The sequence below is a fragment of the Sciurus carolinensis genome, chromosome 3 (genome assembly GCF_902686445.1).
Source record: "Sciurus carolinensis chromosome 3, mSciCar1.2, whole genome shotgun sequence".
Classification (NCBI taxonomy): domain Eukaryota; kingdom Metazoa; phylum Chordata; class Mammalia; order Rodentia; family Sciuridae; genus Sciurus; species Sciurus carolinensis.
The window spans coordinates 60,811,479-60,835,494 of record NC_062215.1 but is presented as its reverse complement, the minus strand read 5'-3'; the positions used below and the strand labels follow the sequence as shown (position 1 = coordinate 60,835,494).

The 24,016-nt window shown below is 48.1% G+C and overlaps 1 protein-coding gene across 1 annotated transcript; it reads right to left on the bottom strand.

Annotated features, from left to right (window-relative positions):
* Window positions 1-1,451: 1,451 nt before the first annotated feature.
* Ccdc92b (coiled-coil domain containing 92B) lies at window positions 1,452-22,484 on the bottom strand. Its single transcript, XM_047545145.1, has 4 exons — window positions 22,293-22,484; window positions 13,153-13,305; window positions 9,036-9,083; window positions 1,452-4,995 (listed from the first exon to the last, which is right to left on the bottom strand). The coding sequence occupies exons 2-4, from the start codon at window positions 13,280-13,282 to the stop codon at window positions 4,400-4,402; spliced, it is 774 nt and encodes a 257-aa protein (XP_047401101.1). The 5' UTR covers window positions 13,283-13,305; window positions 22,293-22,484; the 3' UTR covers window positions 1,452-4,399.
* Between the last annotated feature and the right edge of the window lie 1,532 nt (window positions 22,485-24,016).

Genomic DNA, 24,016 nt, shown 5'->3' with positions numbered 1-24,016 from the left:
GCCTGGGCAACATAGCAAGACCCTGCCTCTTAAAATAATAAATAGGAAAAAACCACAAATCAATGTTGAGCACTTAAAAGCAAAAATGTGGAAGGGGGAGGGGACTTATAGGTTGATGTAATGGAAAAGCACGGGGTGTATGAGCTTCAGGCAAAGCTGGATCCAGGTGACAACTGTCTCCATCTCTTCTGGTTTTGCTTCTTTTCTGATAGCTTCATACTCTGGCAACCTTATCTCTTATTGTAGCAAATGAACTGTCAGACCACTAAGTTGATGTTCTGCCATTGAAGCCAACCAACAGGTTGTCCTTGTCAACAGTCCTATTTTGTTCACCCCTGTAACATTAGCACCTAACATGTTCAATGAATGGCTTCAACAGAAGTCCTATTATTGATTCTTATTGGCTCAGATTGAATTATGTACCCATCTTTAACCCAAACAATGTGATCTACCTTGCCTGGGTTATATGCATGGGGCCGGGGGTCATCCCCAAAAAACATGGACAGAGATGGGTATAATGCTGTTCCTTAAAAGGAAGAGATGGGTCCTATTATCAGGATCCCTTGCATCCTTGGGATGTACAGCTACTGCATTTTTCTTCTAGAGTCATTCACAACATAGACCTACATTGAAAGTGTAGGTTTGAATTCTTATGGGTGCTGAGTGTGCTGAGCTCCTAAGCCTGTAGTCTTCGGATAACTCCCATTAACAAGAGAACACGAAAAGGGCTCATTTCTATGATGTTGGGTTTTTTGCAGTTGCATCAGATAGGAGCTGGGAACCTGTGGCACATGCTTGTAATCCCCACTACTTGGGAGGCTAAGGCAGGAAGATTGCAAGTTCAAAGCCACTCTTAGCAACTTAGTGAGGCTCTGAGCAACTTAGGGAGATCCTGTCTCAAAAAAAAAAAAAGGACTGGGGATGTAACTCAGTGGTTAAGTGCCCCTAGGTTTGATCCCCAATACCAAACAAATTAAAAGAAAATAAAAATAAAAAGGGCTGGGGAGGTAGTGGTAGAATGCCCCTGGGTTTAATCCCTAGTACTGGGAAAAAGTAAATAAAGAAATAAATAAAAGCACAGATAGAGGCAGGGAACCCACACAGTCAAAGATGCCAAAAACTCATGATTCCTTTCAGGCAGAACAATAGACAATTCCTTGCATGGGATCCTACCAATCTATCCCTCCCCAGCCTAGACAGGAGCCTCTGCTCTTAGACTGCTTTGGGTCATTTGCATGGGCTGCTTGGGGCAGGAATAGGCTGAGGGCCAGGACATCTCAGAGAACACCTTATTACCTTATCTGAGGAATATCCGCTGAGGGAACACCTGAGCCTCAACTTGCTCACTCTACCCTCTGACTCCCAAGCCTCTCTCTACTTCTCCCCAAACTTGCAGGAACATAGATGGGGTAGCAGACAGCGCCCTAGGAAAAGAGCTGACTTGCTTGTTTTTCAAATATTTTATTAAGAATAAGGCATATGACAGTCACCCCCTAAAGCACAGGGCTCTATTTCTGTGGGTGAGTGAATACACTCTGAAAAGCATTGGGTTAAAAAGCGCAGCCAACAGAGAATTCGGAGCAGGATCCCTCTGCATGTCCTCCATTCAAGACTGACATATCAGTGAGAGGGCACTTAGGGGTCCCCAGGCTCTGGAAGTGAGGAGGTACTGCTCCACACCCTCTGGCCTCCTTCTTCTCCACTAGGAAGGGCTCTAGGCTGTCCTGAACTGGTCCCACAAAGTGCAGGTCACGGTGGAAGGGTTATAGAGTCATGGGTACAAAGCCTCACACAGTATTGCCCACTGGGCCCTGGCTGGCTTCCTGAAAATGGAGGTGCCTCCATCTACCTGCAGCTCTCCCTCCTGGGACTTTCCACACTTGGGATTGTGGTGGGACCCCACCTAGGGACCCTGAATATCCATGTCAACACTCCCCTTCCACCAATGGAGTGCATGCAACAGAGAAGAGAGACAAAAACAAAACAAAAAACCCAAAAACACATTCTTTTCCCTTCTCAGTCACCCAAACATTCCAAGAGCTGGGCCTGGGGGTCCCTCAAACCAGGCCCAGGAAGGGGAGGAAGTGGAAGCTGAGGGCAGGGCCCCAGACAGGCCCTGAGGCTGCAGGTGGGTGGAAGGAAATCTCTATTCCATTATTTTCAGGTGAGAGTAGGGGAAGGGGGATTTCCCCCTGTGTCTGCCCAGGCCTCCTGCCACCCTGCCTCACTGAGATAAAGTTTGCCTTATTTCCTTTCCCAGCCACCCCCAAATATGTCAGCTGCACACCAGCCATCCCAGTGCTTTGACTCTTTCATCTGGGAAATCTCTAAGCACTACACAATTAAGTATCATTATCTGGTTGCTGGAGGAGTGATAGGGTTTGGGCAGTGCTGATGGAGTCTCTCGGGGAGAAGCGGGCAGGCCACTGAGGATCCTGGGGCTAGGTATGGTGGGCGACTACCCAGACACCCCAGGTACTGAGGAGGAAGAAGGAAGAGAGCTATTGCTGTAGAGCTTTGAGGGAGGCCAGGTGGGCACAGCTATGGCTTTTAGTGGATGGGTGGGTGGTGGTTAAAGGACTTTGCCATCTCTGCAGAAGAATCAACATAACAGTCACCCTGTTCACCCCAAAAATGTGGTTGTGGGAGATGAAGGTCAATGTGGGTTCCTCTGGAAGAGAACTTTCCTCTCCTTCCCACAGTCCTCCAGGCACCTCCAAGAGAGGGGTGTGAGCCCCCTCCCCAACAGGTTCTGATAGGGAGGGCAGCAGAATAGGGCACAGTGAGTCCTGCACACCTGAGGGGAGACAGATGCATGGGCACAATCATAGGGGCCAGTGGGACAGAGGTGGAGCAATCAGAGCAAGGTTCTCAGACTGCCATCTCTGCCACGTGACTCCCAGGAGCCGTACAGCCTAGACTGGGCCTGGTTATTGCTTGGTGGATTCAGCAGTCCTGGATAGGGTCAGCTGGGAGGGGGCAGCATGTTTGACCAGGCCAGAAGTGTGCTCACTGGTTCTGCTTTTTGCCAGATTCCCCCTTCCTCTAACAGAGCAAAAGACACAATTGGAGATTCCCCACTTCTCCCTGGGGATCTTTATGGGAGAAGAGTTTCTCACCTATAGAGATTGATTCTGCTCTCCTCCCAAACCCTTGGGTGACATGCAGAATGTGTGGCCTCAGCCAGGGTCAGAACCTGCCAGGGACCAGTGTCTCAGTGAGGGAAAGACATCTTCCCTTGGCAGCCCCTGGAAGAACTCACAGGCACTTAGGACTCAATGTAGGACCAACCCAAGAAGGATGGTGCCAGAGCTTTGGGGGTTTGTGTTTCTAGGCTGGGCTGGGCTGGGGGCAATGAGCTGGACTGAAACTGCACTTCCTGCCTTTGGTAGTAGGGGTTGGGAAGCTGGGGTAAGTGGGAGTGAGGGGCATCTTGCTTTCCACTTTACCACCTCCAACCCAGGCAGAGGGTTACAGGAGCATCCCACACCCTCAGATAGGCTTAGAGGCATCCCTGGAGGGGGTTATACTCTCTTGCAAACCCAAACTTCTATCAATAGCCAGGCCCTCCTTCCCTCTTATGGGTGCAGCCAGCTGCTTAGGAAGCTGGGCAAGATTAGCACCAATTACAGGACTAGGGAAAGACTCCCAGACAGACTCCTGAGGGGAAAAGGCAGTCTGCCCTGTCCCAGGGCGCTTCCCCAGCACAGCTCCAATCCCTACCTGGCAGACCTGAGAACTGAGCTGGGATAGCTCCAGCCCAGTTCCTGCCACCATTCCATAACCCTTTTAAGGGTCTATGCGTACTGCTCTCTGGAAGTTCAACTTCCATCAGGCAGCACTTTCCGCACCAGAGTTTCTGGGAGGAAGCAAATTCTAAAGTGTGCGGTGCCCAGCAAGGACCTAGCGATGGGGTAGGGGTACACCCAGTTCTTAGCCAGGGCCCTTCCTCAGGAGCAAGGTTTGGCAGCGGGTGGCAGGGAGGCAGGGCAGGGAAGCTGGAAGGTCTAGTGCACTCTCCATTTCCTCCTCTAGGCCAACCCAGCCTTTCCCCTCCCCGCAAAGATTGTCAGTTTTCCCGGGCGTGTCCCCTGCCTCTCCCCTCCAAGTGGCAGGGTGGAGACCAGATTTAGATTGGTACTGCGAGTCCTTCTCCACAAAAAAAGGTGCAATAGCTCAGCCCCACAGAGGAACTCCCTCGCGGGAGGGAAGAGCTCGAAGCTTCAGAAACGCTGGGAAATACAAAAGACGGGGCGGCTCGAGGGGGTGAGGGAGCTGGGTTCGCCTCCGCCGGCTCCCTGGAGCCCGGGTGACTGCCCTTGGCCCTCGGGACCTGCCAGCGGGACTGGGTTGCGTCCCTAGCCGGGGTGCACCGGCCTTTCCCCTGCCGGCTCCAAGCCTACTCCGGGTCTCCGGGCGCGCTGGACGCGGCGGGCGGGCTCTGGCAGGGCCCGGGTTGCTGGCCACCTTGGTCCCGAGGCTCCTGGGGCAGCGGCTGGCGTGGGCCGCGGGCGCTGGGCCGCGGGGGCCTCCGGGCGTAGAGGAAAAGCGCGGGGTCCGGCATGGGTTCGACGTCGTCTAAGGGTCCAGCCGCACGGTCCCAGGAGGCCCAGTCCCGGCTGGGGCCCTTGGCGGCGGCCTCGGGCAGGCGGCGGGCCCTTTGAGCGCGCCGGCGGGGCCGGGGTTCCGCGGCAGCGCCGGGGCCCGGGCGCGGGGCCTGCAGTCTCTGGCGTGCGGCGTGCAGCTGGCAGGAGAGGTAGGCGGCCGCTTCAGTGTGCTTCTGCAGCTCGGTGCCCAGCACAGTGGCGCGGTGGCTGCGGCGACGCAGCTCCTCCAGGAAACGACGCTCCTCCGCGCGCAGGCTGCAGCGCAGCGCCGACACTAGAGCCTCGCGCTGCGCCACCTCCCGCCGCAGCTCTGCGTTGGCGGCGGCCCGAGCAGCCAGCTGCGACTCCAGCGCTCGGCACTTGCTCTCCAGCTCCCGGGACGCCTCCTCTGGGAAGAAGAGAGAGAAGGGAACGGTGATAGTACCCGCCTGGCGTGGGTCAAAACCCGCACAGCTCAGCAGCCAGTGTAACAAAGCTCTTGTCCTCCCAACCTACTCGGCCTACGGTGCTTTCTTTCGCGCCCCACGCGTCACCCTCAGTGGCCTGCCTTTTTCTTTCTCAAGATCCTTGCACATATCGTACCCGCTGCGTGGCCTTTCCTGTAATTCTTCCGATTTCAGTTTAAATGTGAAATTCTTCCTGACCATTTATTCCTTCCAAAAGTAATTTGTTGAGCTGTGTGTTCTGTTTTGGGCACTGGGGATATGATGGATAATAAAACGGGCCTCATGAAACTTACAGTGCAGTGGGAGAGGTATAGTAAATAATAAATGAGGTCATCACTGTGACATGCACCAAAAAGAAGCAAATCAACGCTCTAACAAAAGGATGTGACCTAATCAGAGGTGGCTTCCTGGCAGAAGAGGCTTGGGTTAGAATCTGAAGGATGGAATAGCTCCTCTCCTGAAGAAGGGTGTTCCAGACAGAGGAAACATCTTGTGCAAAAGCCCCATAGAAGAAAGACATGGCAAGAGCAAGGAACTGGAAGAGTTGGAAGTGTGCACAGGAAGGGAGAATCAGCGTCCTTGTTTCCTTTGTGGAGCATTTATTACATTTTACAATTTTTTAGCCAGGCACCTGTTATCTCAGCTACTCAGGAGGCTAAGGCAGGAGAATCACATCAATTCAACAAGACCTCGTCTCAAAAATAAATAAATAAAATAAAAGATACATAATAATAATAATAATAATAATAATAATAATAATAATAATAAACAGTTGGGGATGTAGCTCAGCAGTAGATCACCCCGACTCAGGTTTTGTTTACTTGTGTATTGTTTGCTTTTGCCCCTGCAGCAGGTTTCAGCCCAGGATACCCAGAGAATCTTTTTAAAAATAGCATTTCCTGGACCCTACCAAAGCCCATATGAATTACAATCCCTGGAATTGGACCTGGGAGTGATACTGCTTTGATTTTTCCCAGTTTATTCTCATGTACATCTAGAATTGAAGACCCCAGTCTCCTGGATCATTAACTCTATCCTGGAAGGCTGTATCCTGGGACTTGACACATGTGAGTCAATGTTGAGACCTAGTCAGCTAAAAGAGGAAAGGGAACACTGGGCTGAGTATGATGGTGCTGGTCTGTAATCCCAGTTACTCCCAGGAGGGAGGCATAGCTGGAGGACTTCAAGTTGGAGAAGAGCCTCAGCAACTTAGGAAGACCCTGTTTTGAAAATAAACAGTAAGAAGGAAAAAAAGTGGGGATCGGGATGGAGCTCAATGGTACCCTGGGTTTAATCCCTAGAGAAGAAGGAAAGGAGGTGGAGGAAGAAAAGGAGAAAGGGAACTCTGGGACATGAAAATCACCAAGTTATAGGAAGACAAAGAAAGAGTTCTCAATAAGCTCATTGAGAGAGCAGAAAAAAGCAAAAGACCCCAGGACATTGGGACAGTGACTTGAGCTGGTGACCCTACAAATCTTTTTGGCAGAAGGACAGTAGGAGTGAAAGTCACTTGTCACTGATCTTTCCATCTGGTGTGTGGGATGTGTGCCCCTTCCTCCAAGGACCTAAGCACCAAGGATTGCCCAGGGTTGCCAGCTAAGGAAGTGAGCAGAGTAAGTTGAAAAGTATAGGTGATCCTCAGCTAATCTTTATATATATAAAGCAATTTGCAGGACTCTTAGCATTTTAGCTTAAACTTCCAGCTGTCCCTGTCTTCAACTCTTGGTCATGTAGCTCTTAATCTATAAGCAACACAGCGATATAGCAGTCTGTTCTTAAGAACTTTTCTGGCCAAGAATAACTATTTTTGGATTTATTTTTAGCTAAGTTGTTAGAATCCCTCCAAACCAGACAATGTGTCTTGTACTTCACAAAGGGTAACGCCCAGTCCTAGTTCTTAGGGGTCCTATAATCTGGTGATTAAGATTTTATAATCTGGTGTTTAAGATTAAGGCATTTGCTGAGTGTGGTGGTGCATGCCTGTAAATCCCACTGGCTTGGGAAGCTGAGGCAGGAGGATTGTGGGTTCAAAGACAGTCTCAGCAACTTATTGAGGCACTAAGCAACTCAGTGAGACCCTGTCTCTAAATAAAATACAAAAAAGAGCTGGGGATGTGGTTCAGTGGTTAAATGTCCCTGAGTTCAATCCCTGGTACTAAAAAAAAAAATAAAGATTAAGGCAATAATTTTTTAAAAATTATAGTTAAAAGAAAGCAAAATAAAAATTACCACCTTAACCGTTTTTTTTTTTTTTTTTGGTACCAGGGATTGAACCCACAAGTGCTTAACCACTGAGTCATATCCCCGGCCATTATTTTATATTTTACTTAGAGACAGGGTCTCGCTGAATTGCTTAGGGCCTCACTAATTTGCTGAGGCTGGCTTTGAACTCATGATCCTTCTGCCTCAGCCTCCTGAACTTCTAGGATTACAGGTGTGCACCATTGTGCCCAGTCCGATCTTAACCATTTTTAAGTGTACAGTTCAGCAGAGTTCAGTAGTATTACTTATCTTCACATTGTGCAACAGCTCTTTAGTACTTTTTTTTCTTTTTAATTTTTTTAAATTTTTATTTTTTAGTTGTAGATGGACGCAATATCTTTATTTTGTTTACTTATGTGGTGCTGAGGCTCGAACCCAGGGCCTCGCACATGCCAGGAAAGCGCTCCACCACTGAGCTACGGCCCCAGTCCCTTTTTTTTCTTTTTTAATGACAGGATCTCCCTATGTTGCCCAAGCTGGCCTTGAACTCTTGGGCTCAAGTGATCCTCCTGCCTCAGTCTCCTGAGTAGTTGGGACTACATGGAGGCATACCTGGTCACCATAGATATCTGGAATTTTATTTTTTCTTCTTTGGTACTGGGGATTGAACGTAGGGACACTTTCACACTAAGCCATATCCCAGACATTTTTTATATTTTATTTAGAGACAGGGCCTTGCTAAATTGCTTTGAACTCAGAATCCTCCTGCCTCAGTCTCTCAAGCAGCTGGGATTACAGGTGTGTGTCACTGTGTCTGGCTCCAGTCCTTTTAATTAATTAATTTATTTTTTGAGACAGAGTCTCACTAAGTTGCCAAGGTTGATCCTCTTGCCTCAGCCTCCTGAGATTACAGGTGTGTGCCACTGTATCTAGATCTTCTGCCCTTCTTTCACCCCTCACACTTGGGATTGATCACAGGGGCATCCACTGAGCTATATTCCCATTCCTTTTATTTTCTTTATTCTGAGACAGGGTCTAGCTAAGTTGCCCGGGCTGGCCTCAAATTTGGGATACTTCTGCCTCAGGAGGGGACCCCACATTTGAGCCCAGCCTGGGCAATTTAGTGGCTGGGATTACAGGTGTCTGGCACTGTGCTCAGTTTTCTATGGAGCTTTTTCATCTTTCAAGACTGGAACTCTATGCCTATTGAACACTATGTCACCACCCAACTCCCATATTATGGTACTCCCATAGTACTTTGGAAAAAGATGTCCTGATGGAATTGCTACAGTGGCACTAAGTTATACTTTTGTAAAGTGGAAGATTTGCTAATGTGTTTTCTCTTTTGTTTTCATGTAGACCAAGTACCTCGAAGCCAGGAACCCCATACAACTGTGGTATCACATCTTGACACTCAGCATCTGTTGGGGTGTGGACACCAACTGTAGATCACTTGTACAAGTATGGGAAGAACTGGGGAGCTGGGTCCCAGAAAGGTGGAATTAGAACTATAGAGGCATCTCCTTTCTGCTTTCCTTTTCTTACTTTGGACAGAGACATGGATATAGATGCTTCAGGTGGTATTGCAGGTTGTTTATTGCACAGGTCACCCACTGAATGGGCAAGCAGGGCAGACATCCTGTACTCCACTCACCAAGATAAGGAGGCCGCTGTCCCCATGTCCATGCTGAGATGGAGAGACATGGGTCCTAGCAAGGGTTGGGGGAAACTTGACATGTTGGGTCCCATGGCACTTCCCCACCAGTGGTTCATCTCTTACCTTGCTGGTGAGATTGGGCCTCTCTCATCTCCAGGTCATGGGTCAGTTCTAGGGGAGAGAAAAGAAAAAGCAGGTTTGTGTATATGTAGGCATGGGGATAAGATATAGATATCAGGGAATCATAGCTCAGTAAAGTGGCAATAAGGATGCCTAGAACCATCTAAACCATCCCCTATACCTATTTTACTGCAGCTCAGCAAGGGGAAGAAACATGCCCAGGGCACAGCTTGAGCTTGTCAGGCTCAACTTCAGTGCAGGCTTTATGCCTGGGTTGGGGAATTGATCCAACCCTTGTGGAACAGAGGAGCCTGACTTGTTTGGGGGACTTGGGAAGTATCTACCCCTGCCTAGGGCTGATATGCCAACTGAACAGCTGTTCTGGAGGATCCTTGCTGTTCATGGCTTTGACTCATTAGTGTTCCTTTGACGGTATCCAGAGCCTCTTAGGGGCACTGGAAAGGGGCAGTGGCTATTTACCAATCTGGACCATGTGTTTCATTATTTTCACAGCCAATACTGCTGTGCCTTTGTTATTGTCTGAAGATCTGCTCTGCTCCATTCCGCCATATTCCACAGGCAAGGATAGGGGTTTCAAGGAAGACAGTGCCACCTAGTGATGGGAGCTGCATGGAGTTTGGCTCCATTTTGAGTGGGTGGGACAGGGCAGGGAAGAGGGCAGGGCAGGACAGAAGAGCCGTCCAAGGGCACTGGTGGTGGAGCAGCTTCCTCCTGGGTGCTGGTGGCCCTACTACCACTCTTTTCCTCCTTTCCTGTCCTCCCAGTTCCTGTTTTTTCTTTTTTCGGGTTTGAAGATGAACCCAGGGTCTCAGGCATGCTAGGCAAGCACACCACCACGACATCCCAGCCCTAAGTCCCCATTCTTTAGTGCCCATCTCTCAGCCCAGCTGAACTTGATAACATTTTCCCAGCTCCATCTCCTTTCTTCCATCTCCATCAGAACTCAAGAACTGGGAAGAGGGACTATGGTTGTAGCTCAGTGGTGGAGCACTGGACCTTGGGCAGCCGTGGAGAGAACTGAGTAAAGATCAGAGGAAAGCCCGAAGCCACAGAGGCCAGTGTTAGAAGAGACCTACTCAGGAGCACCTGTGTGTACCTGCAGGGACAAAGTGTAGAGCCCGAAGGAGGAAGGTGTGAACCTGGGGGTGGGGGAAGGTCGCTTATCTCTGGGACCACCACCTGGCAATATCTACAAAGACTGGCCTGTGGCCCTTCTGCCTGCTCTGCTTCACTGCCCTCACAGGGCTCTTATAGAGACTGGGGGCTTTGCTGGAGGAGCCTTCTCTGGAGAAACCACTTGTTGCCAGGAGACAGAGCCCAGGGTACCTGGGCCTTTGCTGTGACCGGAGCCTGAACCTCTTCCCTGGAGACCCTGTAAGGACTCTGAGGCCTCCACCCTCCTAGGGTTCTGGGGACCAATTGGCCCCTCCTCAAAGCTTTGCAGTGTAGCTCAAGGGACCCTGGACTAGGTTCAGGGACTTAGCCCAAGAGTCCTTGGCTTTGCCACTACCTCCCTATGGGTTGATTTCTCTTCAGCCCTTTACCATGGGACTTGAGGAGGAGAGAAAGAATCCCAGATGGGCTCCACTCCTCCATCTGGCACATGTCCCTTCCCATCTTCTGACCAGAGTCCTCATGATTTAGATGAGCATACTGTGAGGTCAGATACCCTGTGACTTTGGCCCAGTAATAGCATCACTCTGTGTCTCACTTTATTCATCTGGAATATGGGGACAAAATAGCACTTTTAAGGGGCTGTGTGCCAGGAGGAAGTGAGAGAAAATCAAGAAAGGGCTTGGTCCAGGATGGAGTTAGTGCATAGTAGGGGGCAGGCAGGTCTTGTCATCATTCAGGCTGCCAGAACACGCCCACCACCTTCTCAAGCCCCTTTGTCCTGAGTCTTCAGCTAGCCTCAGCTAGGTTTCCAGAAGCTCTCCTGGCTTCTCTTCTCTCCCATCGCCCTCCTAGCCTCTGGGATCCTCTTCAACAACACCCCCACCATCTTCTCTTTTGTTCTTCCCCCTTCTTTTCAGCCCTTCCCCCTGGAGGGAAGGCCTTACTCAGTCATTTCAGTCTCCACAGTGGTTGTTCCAGCCCAGTCCAGTTATTTTTATCTCCTCAATCAATAATCAAGAGGCGATTGACCCATTCCCATCTGAGAAAGATAGTGGGGGCAGAGGGCATATTTTGTTGGGATCTGGACTGTGTCAGGAGTTGGGGGATCGAGGCCCTTAGAATTAGGGTAAAATAAGAAATTCAAGGAACTGCTGTAAGGTCTTAGGGTTCCCTATTTTCCTCTAATGCTGTTATTATAATGCAAAAGTGTCATTGGGCAGGGATGAGTCCTCATGGACCATTCCTGAACCCAAGATGGTCTCTGCTGCCATTTGATCTTTGGGGGAGATTGCAGGAAGTCTACCTTGGAATTTGACAGACTGACCTCTGTGTGGAGCAGGAGGAGAATGTGGTGGCTGAGAGTTAGGACTAACTACTGCTTGTACCACAGTGTGAGAAGCCAGGTGGGTCCCTCAAGCCCTCTAGGCCTGTTTCTCCCTGCAGTGGGGAGCCTTCCATAGACAGGGGCTGCAAGAGAGCTAGAGAATGTCCAGAAAGTTGCATAGGCACATAGAGGGAGTCCTGGTTCTGCCATTAACGTATTGTATGAATCTCTCTCTGGACCTCAGTTTACCCACTACTGCAATAAACAAATTGGGTCCTCCCAGCTGAGACATTCTGTATTCATTGGTTCAAAGTCTGTAGTCAGGGAGCCTCAGCCTGTGTGAACACTTGGGCCAAAGGCAAGGCTCTGAGAGGCTCAGGCAGCTGAGGCTACAGTTCAAGAGTAGAAGCCAGGCCTGGGATTTTGCTCCGTCCTTTGCCTCCCTCCACCCTACTCACAAATTCAGTTACCAAGTCCTTTCCTTCAACCTGCCTTCCATTGGCCTTCCCCTTTCCATTCCTCTTCATCTTTCCTCTGGACCATCTCATCAGCTTTGCCACAGGTCTGCTGACCTCCCTCTCTCACAATTCATCTTCCATGCAACTGCCAGATTGAGTTTCTTAATGCAGTATAATGCTTATGGAGCTCAAAAACCTTCAGTGTCTCCCCACTACCTATCAGGATACTCCAAACTCCTTAGTTATCCTGGTATTTGTCAAGGTCTTCCACAATCTGGCTCCAGCTGGATTTCTCACCAGTCTCCTTTAAGCTCAACTTTATCCTGTCAAACAGGACTTTTCATGAGCATTTGATGTCCTACCTTCTTGCTTGTGCTATGCTGTTCCCTTCATTTGAAATGTTTTCTTTCCTTCCCTTCCTTGTAATATATTAACATGTCTATTTATTACTCAGCTTTCAGGGAGTTGAAATGCTTCCTTCTTTTTTTTTTTTTTTTTTTTTTTTTTTTTTGCAGTACTGGAGATCGAGCTTAGGGCCTTGTGCTTGCAAGGCAAGCACTCTACCAGCTGAGCTATCTCCCCAGCCCGAAATGCTTCCTTCTTTGAGGCCTCCTTTATCACTTGCTCCTCAGGTTGGACATGGCCCTGTCTGTAAACCAACTTTATATATATATATATATATATATATATATATATATATATATATGAATTATATACATGTACACATGAATTACATATATAAATTTTCTGTCTATCTATCTATCTATCTATCATTTATTTTGCAGGGCTAGGCATTGAACCCAAGACCTTGTGCATACTAAACATGCTCTCTACCACTGAACCACATCCCCAGTCATCTTCTATATCTTGATATCACCCGTTGATATGTGTCTCTTCCCCAGTTGGACTCAGGGCTTCTTCAGGGCCTGCTGGTACTTAATGAACAGTGACTCAAAAAAAGGACAGGAATCTGCAGGAACTTGTTCCCATGTCCCCGCATCTACAACCTCACTTGAGCCCTCAACCTCAAAGCTCTTACCCTGCCTTCCCAAGTCTTAGTTTCCTAATTCATTTTGAAAAAGAGGTGACAAGATTAATGTTAGACTCACAGGGGCTCATGGTGGCCACCCTATCAAAGATAAAAATGATGATGATAATACGGACCCCTCTTCACCCAGCCAGCCAGCCCCCAGGGTCTCACCTGAGCAGCGTTTCTGCAGCCTCAGGATTTCCAGGTGCAGGTCTCGAAGTAGTGCCATCTGCTCCTTTTTCAGGAAACTGATGTGTCGCTGCACACTCTGAATCTGATGCTCCAAGGACATGGTATCCATGGCAACCCTGGCCAGGGCCCCACCTGGGGAGGACCACATAGTGAACACACATCTTTTGAGCCCATATGTGCTGCCCCACCTTCAGATCCCCCATGGTCTCCTCTACACTGGAGTCTTCTTGTCATCAGGTAGACAATTCTGCCACCACTGTCATTTCCCCTCTGTTGACTCACTCAAGCTTCATGAACAAGCAGGTGTGTTGTCAAGGAAGTAAAATTATTCTCATTTAAAAGATGAAGAAGTTGGGCATGGTGGCCCATGCCTGTAATCCCAGTGACTTGGGAGGCCGAGGTAGGAGGATGGAGAGTTCAAAGCCAGCCTCAGCAACTCAGCAAGGCCCTAAGCAACTCAGTGAGACCCTGTCTCTAATAAAATATAAAAAAGGGTTGGGGGCTGGGGAGATAGCTCAGCTGGTACAGTGCTTGCCTCGCAAGCACAAGGCCCTGAGTTTGATCCCCAGTACCGCAAAAAAAAAAAAAAAAAAAAAAAAAAAAAAAAAGGGTTGGGTATGTGGCTCAGTGGTTAAGTGCCCGTGGGTTCAATCCCTGGTACAAAAACAAAACAAACCAACAAACAAACAAAACATTAAGAGATGAAGAACCAGAGGCTCAAGGGGAGCTTGCTTCATTCTTGCTCCCATGTGACCTTTGGATTCTTCTACTCAGAGAGGGAAACAAATGGAACAGCAAAGAGACCACTTGGGGGGTGGGTCTAGCTGCCTCCTCACCAGCCTTGTGACTTGGGGTCAGCCCTCTCCCTCACTGGGCTCTCAGGTTTCCATGGGTAAAATGGGAGAGTGTGGACAGGATGAACCTGGAAGTCTCTTTCACCTCTGGCATCCCACAAGCAGCTCAGTTTTAGGGTGAGTATCAGCTCAGCTGGCAGGGCCATAAGACTTTTCTAGCCTCAACCCTCCCCAGGTCAGCTCCATTTCTTTCTCTTTTTTGGTGGGGTACTAGAAATTGAACCCAAGGGCACTTTAACACTGAGCTACATTTCCAACCCTTTTTATTTTTTGAGACAGGGTTTCACTAAGTTTCTTCAGGCCTTGTTAAATTTCTGAGGCTGGTCTCGAACTTGGGATTCTCCTGCCTCAGCCTCCCACATTGCTGAGATTAGAGGTATGAGCCACTGCGTCCAGGTGGTCAGCTTCCTTTCCCTGACTTAAGCAGAGCTCTGTACTCCTAGCCACAAAGAGGAAGATCTGATGAATGTTTACGGTGAGCTGAAGGAAAGTTGTGGAGTTCTTTTTTTAAGAGAACTGAGAGAGGGTGATACGAAGACTTATACAGTAAATCCCGTGGCAGAAACCTAAGTCACTGTAATGGGCCAGGGAAGTGTGCACTAATGATGGCTGGGTTCTCCAGCCTTCCCTCTGGCCCTGCCCTCTTCTCAATGACTCTCTTTCACGATGATCAGCATCCTGGAAAAGCAAAGGCAGAAGGCAAGAACACTGGGCCCTGGGCACTGGGGTGCAGGATTCAGAGAGCATACCTTCTCTGCCAGAAGGGTTCCTAAGTTTTGAAGGACCTGCCTCCATCTGCCCCAGGAATTCCTCAGGTGGTGAGAGAGGGAAGTGAGGAAGACAGCTCTGTTTAGTAAATGATCCTTTCCAGACAAACTTCCATGTGAGATTTTCATTTGCAGGTTCACCTGAGAACCTCACATGTGTAAGTTTGTCTCTTTGGGCACCGTTTTGGGCTCCCCTTTTGGCTATTCCTCTCACCCCACCATTCTCGACCAAATAGGCCTTTCATTTCAGCAGTGGGGGGAGGGCTTTGACCTGTAGGAATCACTGTACATTTACTGACCATCTATGTTCAAGAAACCTTTTATTTTTCTTTCTCACACAGGGGATTGAAACATTGTACACTCTACCACTGAGCTATACCCACAGCCCTTTTTATTTTTATTTGAGACAGAGTCTCAATGAGTTGCTAAAGGCTGGCCTCAAACTTGGGATCCTCCTGCCTCACTTTCCCAAGTTGATAGGATAAGATCACAGTAATGTGTCACACACCCAGCTATTTTATTTTACTTTTATATTTATTTTTACAGGGCTGGGGAGGCAAACTTAGGGCCTTGCACATGCTAGGTAAGTACTTTATCACTGAACTACAGACCGAGTCCATGGGACCTATTTTAGATTTGGGTTCAGGAAAGGTATCTTTAAGGAAGTGACTTTTAGGCTGAGACCTTGTGGCAGGAAGAATACTAAAATGATCCCCAAGTTTCCTAGTGTCTGGTATATACACCTTCTTTTATTACACCTTCCTCTCTAGTGTGGATGGGACTACATATATGATGGATTTAGCTTTGTATATTATATACAAAGGGGAAGGGGTTTTGCAGATGTAACTAAGTTCTTCAATCAACTGACTTTGAGTTAAATGAAGGGAGAATATTCTGAGCAGACCTGACCTAATCAGGTGAGTCATTGAAAGGAACTCTGAGTGGAGGACCCAGCTAAAATATGCCAGATTCCTGACCCTTAGAAACTGTAAGATAATACATTTGTGCTTTTTTTCTTTTCTTTTTCTTGAAGTGCTGGAGATCAAACCCAGGGCCTCGCACATGCTAGGTGAGCATTCTAATGCTGAGCTATATCCCCACTTCTAACTTTACATTGTCTTAAGGCACTAAGTTTGTGATCATTTTTTATATGGCAATAAAAACTAACACAGACTTAAAGGAAGGGTAGGAGTTAGTTAGAAAGTTAGAAGAGTAAAGAGAAGAATATCCCAAGTAGGGAACAGCATCTGTGAAGACTTAGAGGTAGAAAAGAACTAAGTGATAATAACAATAACTTGCATTTATTGAATGCCTGCTGTATGTCAGGCTTTGTGCTAAATTCTCAAGGTCTTTTTGAGAACTAGGACATTGTCACTGCTAATGAGGGTTAAAGTGTAAGGTATTGGGGAAGGTCACAGTAAGTAAGGTAAGCAAGGGGAGGATCATACAGGGTTTGGCAAATGGTAATAAGTTATTATCAATATTAAGTGTGTTTGGTTGGGGGTGTGGCTTAGTGGTAGACCACTTGCCTAGCATGTATAAGGCCCTGGGTTTGATTTCCAGCACTGAGAAGAAACATTTATTAAGTGACTTTGGAAGTTATTAAAGAATTTTAAGCAAGATCCAACCCAGGGCCTTGCTTGTGGTAGACAAGTGGTCTGCCACAGAGCTAACTCCCCAGCTCAAGATTTTTATTTAAAAAAAATCACTCTGGTTGTTGTGAGGAGAGCAGACTAGAGCCAACAGAATGGATGTAGGGAGGTCATCTGGGAAAGAGACATTGTAAGAGATGATAGTGGCCTTGGCCTAGATGGTGGAGGTAAAGATGGAGAGAAGCTCTAGGTGTTTGTTTGTTTGTTTTTGTTTTGTTTTGTTTTTTCTTTGCACTGGGGATTGAACCCGGGGATGCTTAATCACTGACCTACATCACCAACCCTTTTTATTTTTTATTTTGAGACAGGGTCTCAAAAATGTTGCCAAGCTGGCCTTGAACTTGTGATCCTCTTGCTTCAGTCTCTTGAGTTGCTGGGATTACAGGTATGCACCACTCTGCTGGGATCCAGGTATAATTTGGAGGTAGAACTGGCAGGACTTGGAGATGACCTGAACTGAGTTGTGATGGGGAAGGGATGTCCAGAATGTCTCCCAATTTTCTTGACATGATCACCTCAAAAAACAAATGCACAGGGGCTGGGTCCTTCCCCATTGCCTCATCTATCACACTTGACCTCTTCTTCACCTGTAAAAACTCCCTAAGTGATCTTGTCCAGCCCCAGTGCTGTAAATACTATTTATATGGTGCTGACCCTTAAAGTAATTCTTTCCTGAATGCTACATTGGCTACCTAACATTTTCCATTTGGATGTCCATCAGGTCCCTAAACTTACAAGTCCAAATACTGAACTTCTGCCCACTCTTTGCCATCATTTAATTTTTTTTTTCCAATACTAGAGAGTGAACTGAGGAGTGTGTTACCACTGAGCTACATCTCTAGCCCTTTATATTTTGAGACAGGGTCTTACTAAGTTGCTGAGGTTGACCTCAAACTTGTAATCCTACTGTCTCAGCTTCCAGAGTTGCTCAGATTGCAGGCATGTGCCACCATGGCTCCTGTTTGCTATCTTGATAAATGGCACTGCTATTTGCCTATTCACTCAGCTGCTAGGACCAAACACTTGGGAGTCATCTTTGATTCCTTTCTTTATATTCCATGGCCAATCCATCTGCAAATCATATTGGCTCTGCCTTCAAAAAAGTATCCTATATCCATTCAGTTCTCACTATCACCCTAGTCAAAATCACCAACCTTCCTTGGGTGTATCATTGCAGTTGCCTCCTCCCTGGCATCTTACTTCCACTCTCCCCCTGTGTTTTACCTGCAGGAGCAAGAGTTCTTTTAACAACTATGGGTCATGTCTCTCTGTCCCTGAGTTAAAACCCTCCAGTGGCTTCTTATTCCTCTTAGAATAGACAAACTCAAAGTTGTCATCAGATCCTTTACAATTTACCTCCAGCTCTCCTGTACCTTATCTTCTGTTTTCCCTGCTACTGGTTACACCCCAGCCACTCTGGCCTCCTTGCTATTCCTGAATATTCTCAAGGACTTTGTATGTGCTAACTCCTGTGCCAGGAATGCCCTTCACCAAGACTGCCTCACGGCCTATTCCCTTCCTGCTTTGTTCAAATGTCATCTCTTCAGGGCCTTTCTCTGATCATCCAACTTAAAATAGATCTTTTGTCACTCTCCATTCCCTTAATCTGAATTATTTTTCTTCCATGAACTTATTCCCTCATGAATATATAGAATTTTTGCATACTTTCTGTTTCCCTTACCAGACTGTCAAAAACAGAAGATGAAAGACTTCTGTTTTGCTAGTACCTAGCACAATATCTGGCAAATATGAGATACCCAGTAAATATTTGCAGAAGACACAAGTGAGTGAATCTGTGGGAATGGTAAACTGATGGCAGGGCAGATTTATAGAGAAGTTAAGATCAAGATGGACACATGTCAAGTCCCAGAGACTTCAAACAAGAAGAATTTTGCATGAAGTAGGCCATCAAATAAACAGAAGAGTCAGGTGAATTGTCTATGTTGAGAAGTTTGTGCCTGTGTGTGTACCTCAAGGAGTACGTGTGTGTGTGTGTGTGTGTGTGTGTGTGTGTGGTGTGTGTGTGTGTGTGTGTGATGCTGGAGATCACAACCAGGGCCTCATGAATGCTAAGCAAACACAGTACCACTGAGCTACACCCCTACGCCCATGTGTGTGTTTCTTGATTGTGTGTGTGTTCTTTGCACATGTGCAGGATGAAGCTGCGTGGGCTTGTACTAGGGTGAAGAGAGAAATGTCTGATCCCAGTCACTGGAATATAAAATGATTCTGAAGGGTAAAAGCCTTTTCCAGACAGCTCTGGGGACTGGACCTTGGCCACAGTAAGAGGTTGAGCCAACCAGCTGTTTCTGTGCTTTCCCAGAAGGACTTGAGCTTTTGCTTCCAACTGGGCAGGCGGTTCTTCTCAGGGCAGAAATTTGGGTCACAAATGATCTTGGCACATATTCTTTCTTAGATGTTATTGTGTAGTTTGTTGGGGGGAGGGTGGGAGATGGAGTGGGGAAGGGGAAACTAGGGAAAGCACAAATCTCTTTATGGAACTGAAGAATCACTTGCACATCATAAGGCCCGAGCCAGAAAAATATCATGTGTTCACAAAAGAAATGCAGTCCTAGAACATCTGGGCTTCAGAAGTTTGTGCCCAAGATGCAGTCCAGGCCAGTGGCAACAGCTGAAGGTTTAGTGTTCCCAGCTCCATCTCTTCCCTACACCCAGCCCTAGATGCCCAGCCTCATAGGTAAAAGGTAAAGAGGGTCCCTCATTTCTGTTCACTGTCCTGACCATCTCAGGGCCTGCCTTGTTTCTGCTTCTCTCCTTCTGTGCTGCTCCTAGTTCTTTTTGTTAATTTTCTAGCTTGATGAAAAAAAAAGTTCATTTTTAAAAAGTGTCACCAAAAATAAAAAAGGACCTGTAACAGGGTTCACAAATCACACTTAATTCTAAGTACTTTTGATGCATCAATTATGTGACTGAAAGTTACAAATATGTTTCCCCTTGGAGAAGGTAGTGAAAGAAGCCTTCTATGCTCAAGTCCTCAACTACAGAAAAGGTGCCAGCTCAGGAACCCTCTGACCCTTGTGCAATTCTGGCTCTGAGGCCCAGGCTCCTTATGCTTGAAAATAATCTGGTTTCCTGCTTGTCTCTGGAGTTCCTGGGTCCCTGCTTTCATTCCCAGCTGTCTGAATTGGCAAGTGGGAAATTTAGTTCCCTCTCTCTTCAGTGTTTACATCTCTTTGGGCCGAAATAAACAGAAAGCCCAGAATCCTGGTACCCAGGGCCTGGAGGGTCTTCAGAGTTATCTCAGCCAATGTTTTTCAAATTTTTCCCCATGGAGCTCCAGAATTCTATAAAGAGAGATATTGTAAAAAGGATTGGGGACCAATGGCAGGGTTGAAGGTTGTGCTTTTTAATCTTCTTTCACATGATGAGCTTGTGCATAGAAATTCATTGGAGATAAAGCTTCTGCTAACTAAAAGACTAAAAACTCTGTGTGTGTGTGTGTGTGTATTTATTGTAATTCAATCTTTTCACAGTGCTGGGGATCCAACCCAAGGCCTCACACATGCTAGGCAGGCACGTGCTCTATCACTGGACTATATTCCCAGCCCCTGAAAATCACTTTTATATTCCAATCTTTCCTTAGATGTCTAAATCCCACATCCCGTACTTTACTCTGCTCAATATCTCCCTGACCTCTTCTGTCCCTATCTCTCCCTCAGGCAGGCCAGGCTGCTGGGGGAGAAACCAGCACCCAGGCTTCTTGCTCTCTGCAAGGAACTTTCATTGTATGCCATACATTGCTCCCTAACCAATTGTTTTGTTCCAGTTTCAATTTCATCCTTAGTGCTTGTTTTCTCTTTGGAACTGAAAATGTTTATCAAGTCAACAAATATCTATGTATTGTTCTGAACACTCAATACCTACATTTTGTTAAAGTTCCTTAAGAAGGTAGGCCTTTTTGTTTCCAGTGTTGGGGACTGAACCCAGGTGCACTCTATCACTGAGCTACATTTCCAGTTTTTAATTAATTATTTTTATAACTTTATGTTATTTATTTATTTATTTTTATGTAGTGCTGAGGATGGAACCCACTGCCTCACACATGCTAGGCAAGTGCTCTACCACTGAGCCACAACCCTAGCCCAATTATTCTTTTTAACTTTAAATTTTTTTATTGTGAGACAGGATTTCACTGAATTGCCAAGGCTGGTCTTGAACTTGAGATCCTCCTGCCTCAGCCTCCCGAATTGATGGGATTGCAGGCAAGCATCCCACATGTGGCTACCTTTTTGTTTCAAGGAGAGCACTGAATTTCTCTCTCTTGTTTTCATTTTTATCATTCTTCTAGCCAGGACAAGTATATTAGCTAGGAGGGCATGGCAATAAATGAATCAATATGTTCTTTATTTTCTTAGTCATTATTCCTCTTCACTACCTGACTCAGAGGCCTAGGGCAGGAGGAGAACAGGAACTCAAGAACCCTTTCTGGGATGTGGCATCAATGCACAGGCAATAATACTAATATGAATAATAAGGATCAGCAATGTTCTTAGCATTTTACCCATATTAACTTATCTTGACAACTCTACACTGAAGGTTCTGCTAGGTCTTATTAGTATTTGCACTTCGTAAATGAAGAGGCAGGTTCAGAGAGGTAGTTTGTTCAATATATGTAACTATAGTCCCTGGCACCTAGGAGCACTCCCCCTCCCCTTTCCCTGCCCCAGAATTTAGGACCATCTCAGTACAAAAACAGCCCACATTTGCAGGCGGATCTCCTTTCTATTCTACTTCTTGCTGCTCTCATGACAAACTCTACCGCTTTTTAAATCCCACCCTGTTTTTGCCTCCTAATACCTAATCTCTCCTTCAGGGCCCTGCTCCACTGCTACCTTTCCCAGGAAAGCTCCCCTGATCTCCCATCAAGCTGAAATTACTCTTTCCTGTCTCTGCATTCCTCAATTTGTTGGAATCTGGGTGGTAGCTAGCACCACATTCTGCCATAGATGCTCTCCATCCACCCCCACCCCAGTGTGTGTGTGTGTGTGTACACTTGGTTTCTGTGTTAAGTCATAAGCTCCCTGCAGGCAGAACTTTGTCTCCAGGCATACCTTGCAAAGAAGCATACATCTGAATGTCCATGAACCAGAGAATGAGTTGAGTCTTACCAGGAATCACCAGGCCAAGTAAGTACACGGATTAAAAAATAATTAACCCCCCAAGTCCTTGACTCTCCTGGGAACTTGCGTCTGGAGCAAGGATTTGGACTTCGACAAATGTCTGGGGTCCTGCAAGGTGGGGCCACTTGGCCAGAGGAAGAACTATATTCCCCAAGGACCTTGTGGTCCTCTCCACCCCAGTGCCCATCCTCCCCTAGACCCCTTAACTCCCTCCCTTGGAGATCCCAGGATCCCCAGTCTCAGCAAAGCTTAGAATTCAGGAACACAGGAGTGGGAGTGGGGTGTATGAAGAAGCTGGAGTCCCCCACCCCCAGTCTTGATGTTCTGCCCTGATTGTACCTCGAATGACTCCCAGAGAAGGCAGGGGTTGGGGGATGTAGAGACTAAGGAGGACAAGGAAGACGGGTATCAGAGGGCAGGAAAGGCAGGCAAAAAGAAAGGCACGTGTGGTGAGAGGCTGCAGAAGGTGGTGGGGGGCCAGATCTTGGGCCGCTCTGGACTCGCGGCCAGCGTCAGGAAGGGCCCGGGTCTGGACGGTAGAGGACAACTTCTGCCAGCAGCCCCGCGGTCCTGTTCGCCTCCCGCGCTGCGGTGCCCAGTCGCGCGCCAGCCCTCTAGGGGAAGCTGGTGCTTGGCAGTGTCGCTACCCACCCGGGGCCATCCGGGCCGGCGCCCACCCCCACACCCACCGACCGGCCTCCTCACCTTCGGAACCTGAGGGAGCGACCGGCCGGCGGGGCCCCGGGTCCGGGCCGGGTTGGGAGTGGGGGAGACGTTGTCCCCCCCCCGCGCTAGCTGCGCCCGGGGTTCCGCAGCGCCCGCCCCGGCTGCGGCGCCATCAGCTGCTGCGAAGCTGCGGGGAGGTTGGGCCGGGGCTCCGGGGGGCTCCGGGGCGCCAAGGCGGGGGGTCTGGGGCGGGCTCGAGGCGTAAACACCCAGCAACGTGACCGGAACTGGCGAACGAGCTGGAGGAGGGTGGGGGGGGGCGGGAGAGATAAGGGGGGAAGGGAGGGACCTGGGACTGGCGGGGAGGGGCCGTAGGCGGGGCGGGGGGAGGGGAGCCCGGCGGCGCGCGACCGGGGGAGGGGGAACCAGGGGAGCCCAGAGAACCCGGGAGCCGGGTCTAAGGACCCCGGAGGGCAGCCGAACTCGTGGAGCTGGCTTTGGTTGGCAGCTGGAAGGGAATCCGGGAAACCTGCCGGCTACTTGGCGAGCAAGGGCGCGGCAACCGATCAGCACCGCGGACAGCGCCCAGGCCCGTAGGCCGCGATCCGCTCCGCCCCTCTGCCGCCCTGGGCGTAGGAAGTAGAGGAAAAGCCGGCACCCGCCTAGGGAAGGACTAGGGTGCGGGCGAGCTGACCACGGGTCTAGAAATCTGCCCTGTTTTTTGGCGACAGGAAAGCTACCCCAGACCTTTCACGAGCTTTGTGACCTTGGGCGAGCCATATCATCTCTCTGGGCCCCAGCTGATAAGATACATGCTTTCTCCTTTATGTGAGGGTTTCAAGAGTCAAGGGAAGGTCCTTTATAAACTCTTCAAGTATAGAACAGGTGCAAGACATTGATCCGTTTTTACTTCATATGGGAGGTTCTAGGGTCCCACTGCTTGGCTTATAATTTTAACTCCACCAATATCTTCCTCTTTCCTGGGCTTTGATGTCCTTGTCTGTTAAATGGGGATAATGATGACTATGTAGCTCATAAGATCTTTGGGCTTTTGTGAGGATTAATTGAATTAATACATGTAAAATGTTTAGGATAGTGCTGAGTGTTCTTAGGCATTGGTGATCATTGATGGATGTTGGCAAGGGACTAGGTTCATTGTGTGAGTGGGAGGTGGCTCAGAGCTCCCTTCGGGTAACTCATTTTCATCCCTGACTTGAGAAACTGGAGGAAGGGACTGAGAAATTCAGACGAAAGAACTAACCTGGCTTTTCCCACTCCATTTGCAGACAAATACTCCTTGACTGTTCCTCCTGAGCCACATTTCCAGAGAAGTCCTTTCCTTTTGTCTCTGTAACTACTATGAAGATCTTGGGAAGGGTTCCAGCAACTCATTGGCTTCAAGAGCATCCTGCCTTCTCTCTATGGGTCCTTTTCCTCCTTGTCCTCACCATTGAATTTCCAAGGTTTAACTGAACTTAGGTGTCAATGAATAAAAGTTTTATCTGCTCCTGGCATACTCTAAACCTAAAAAGAGTTGAAGAATGGCTGTCTTAAATGGCCTAACAGGCAGTAGGGATTGTATTTTGCTCAGAGTCACCTCAAATTCCACCCTGTAGGAACTAACTGCCCTGTGGGTGGCTCTTCTTCATTCTGTAAGAGAAAATTCCTGGGAAAGGAGCAGAAAGGCCAGTCTAGTTCTGCTCCCTAGTTCTTTGCTGACCTTCCCAGAGGGTGCAACTCCTTCCTGGACTGTGCAACTCTCT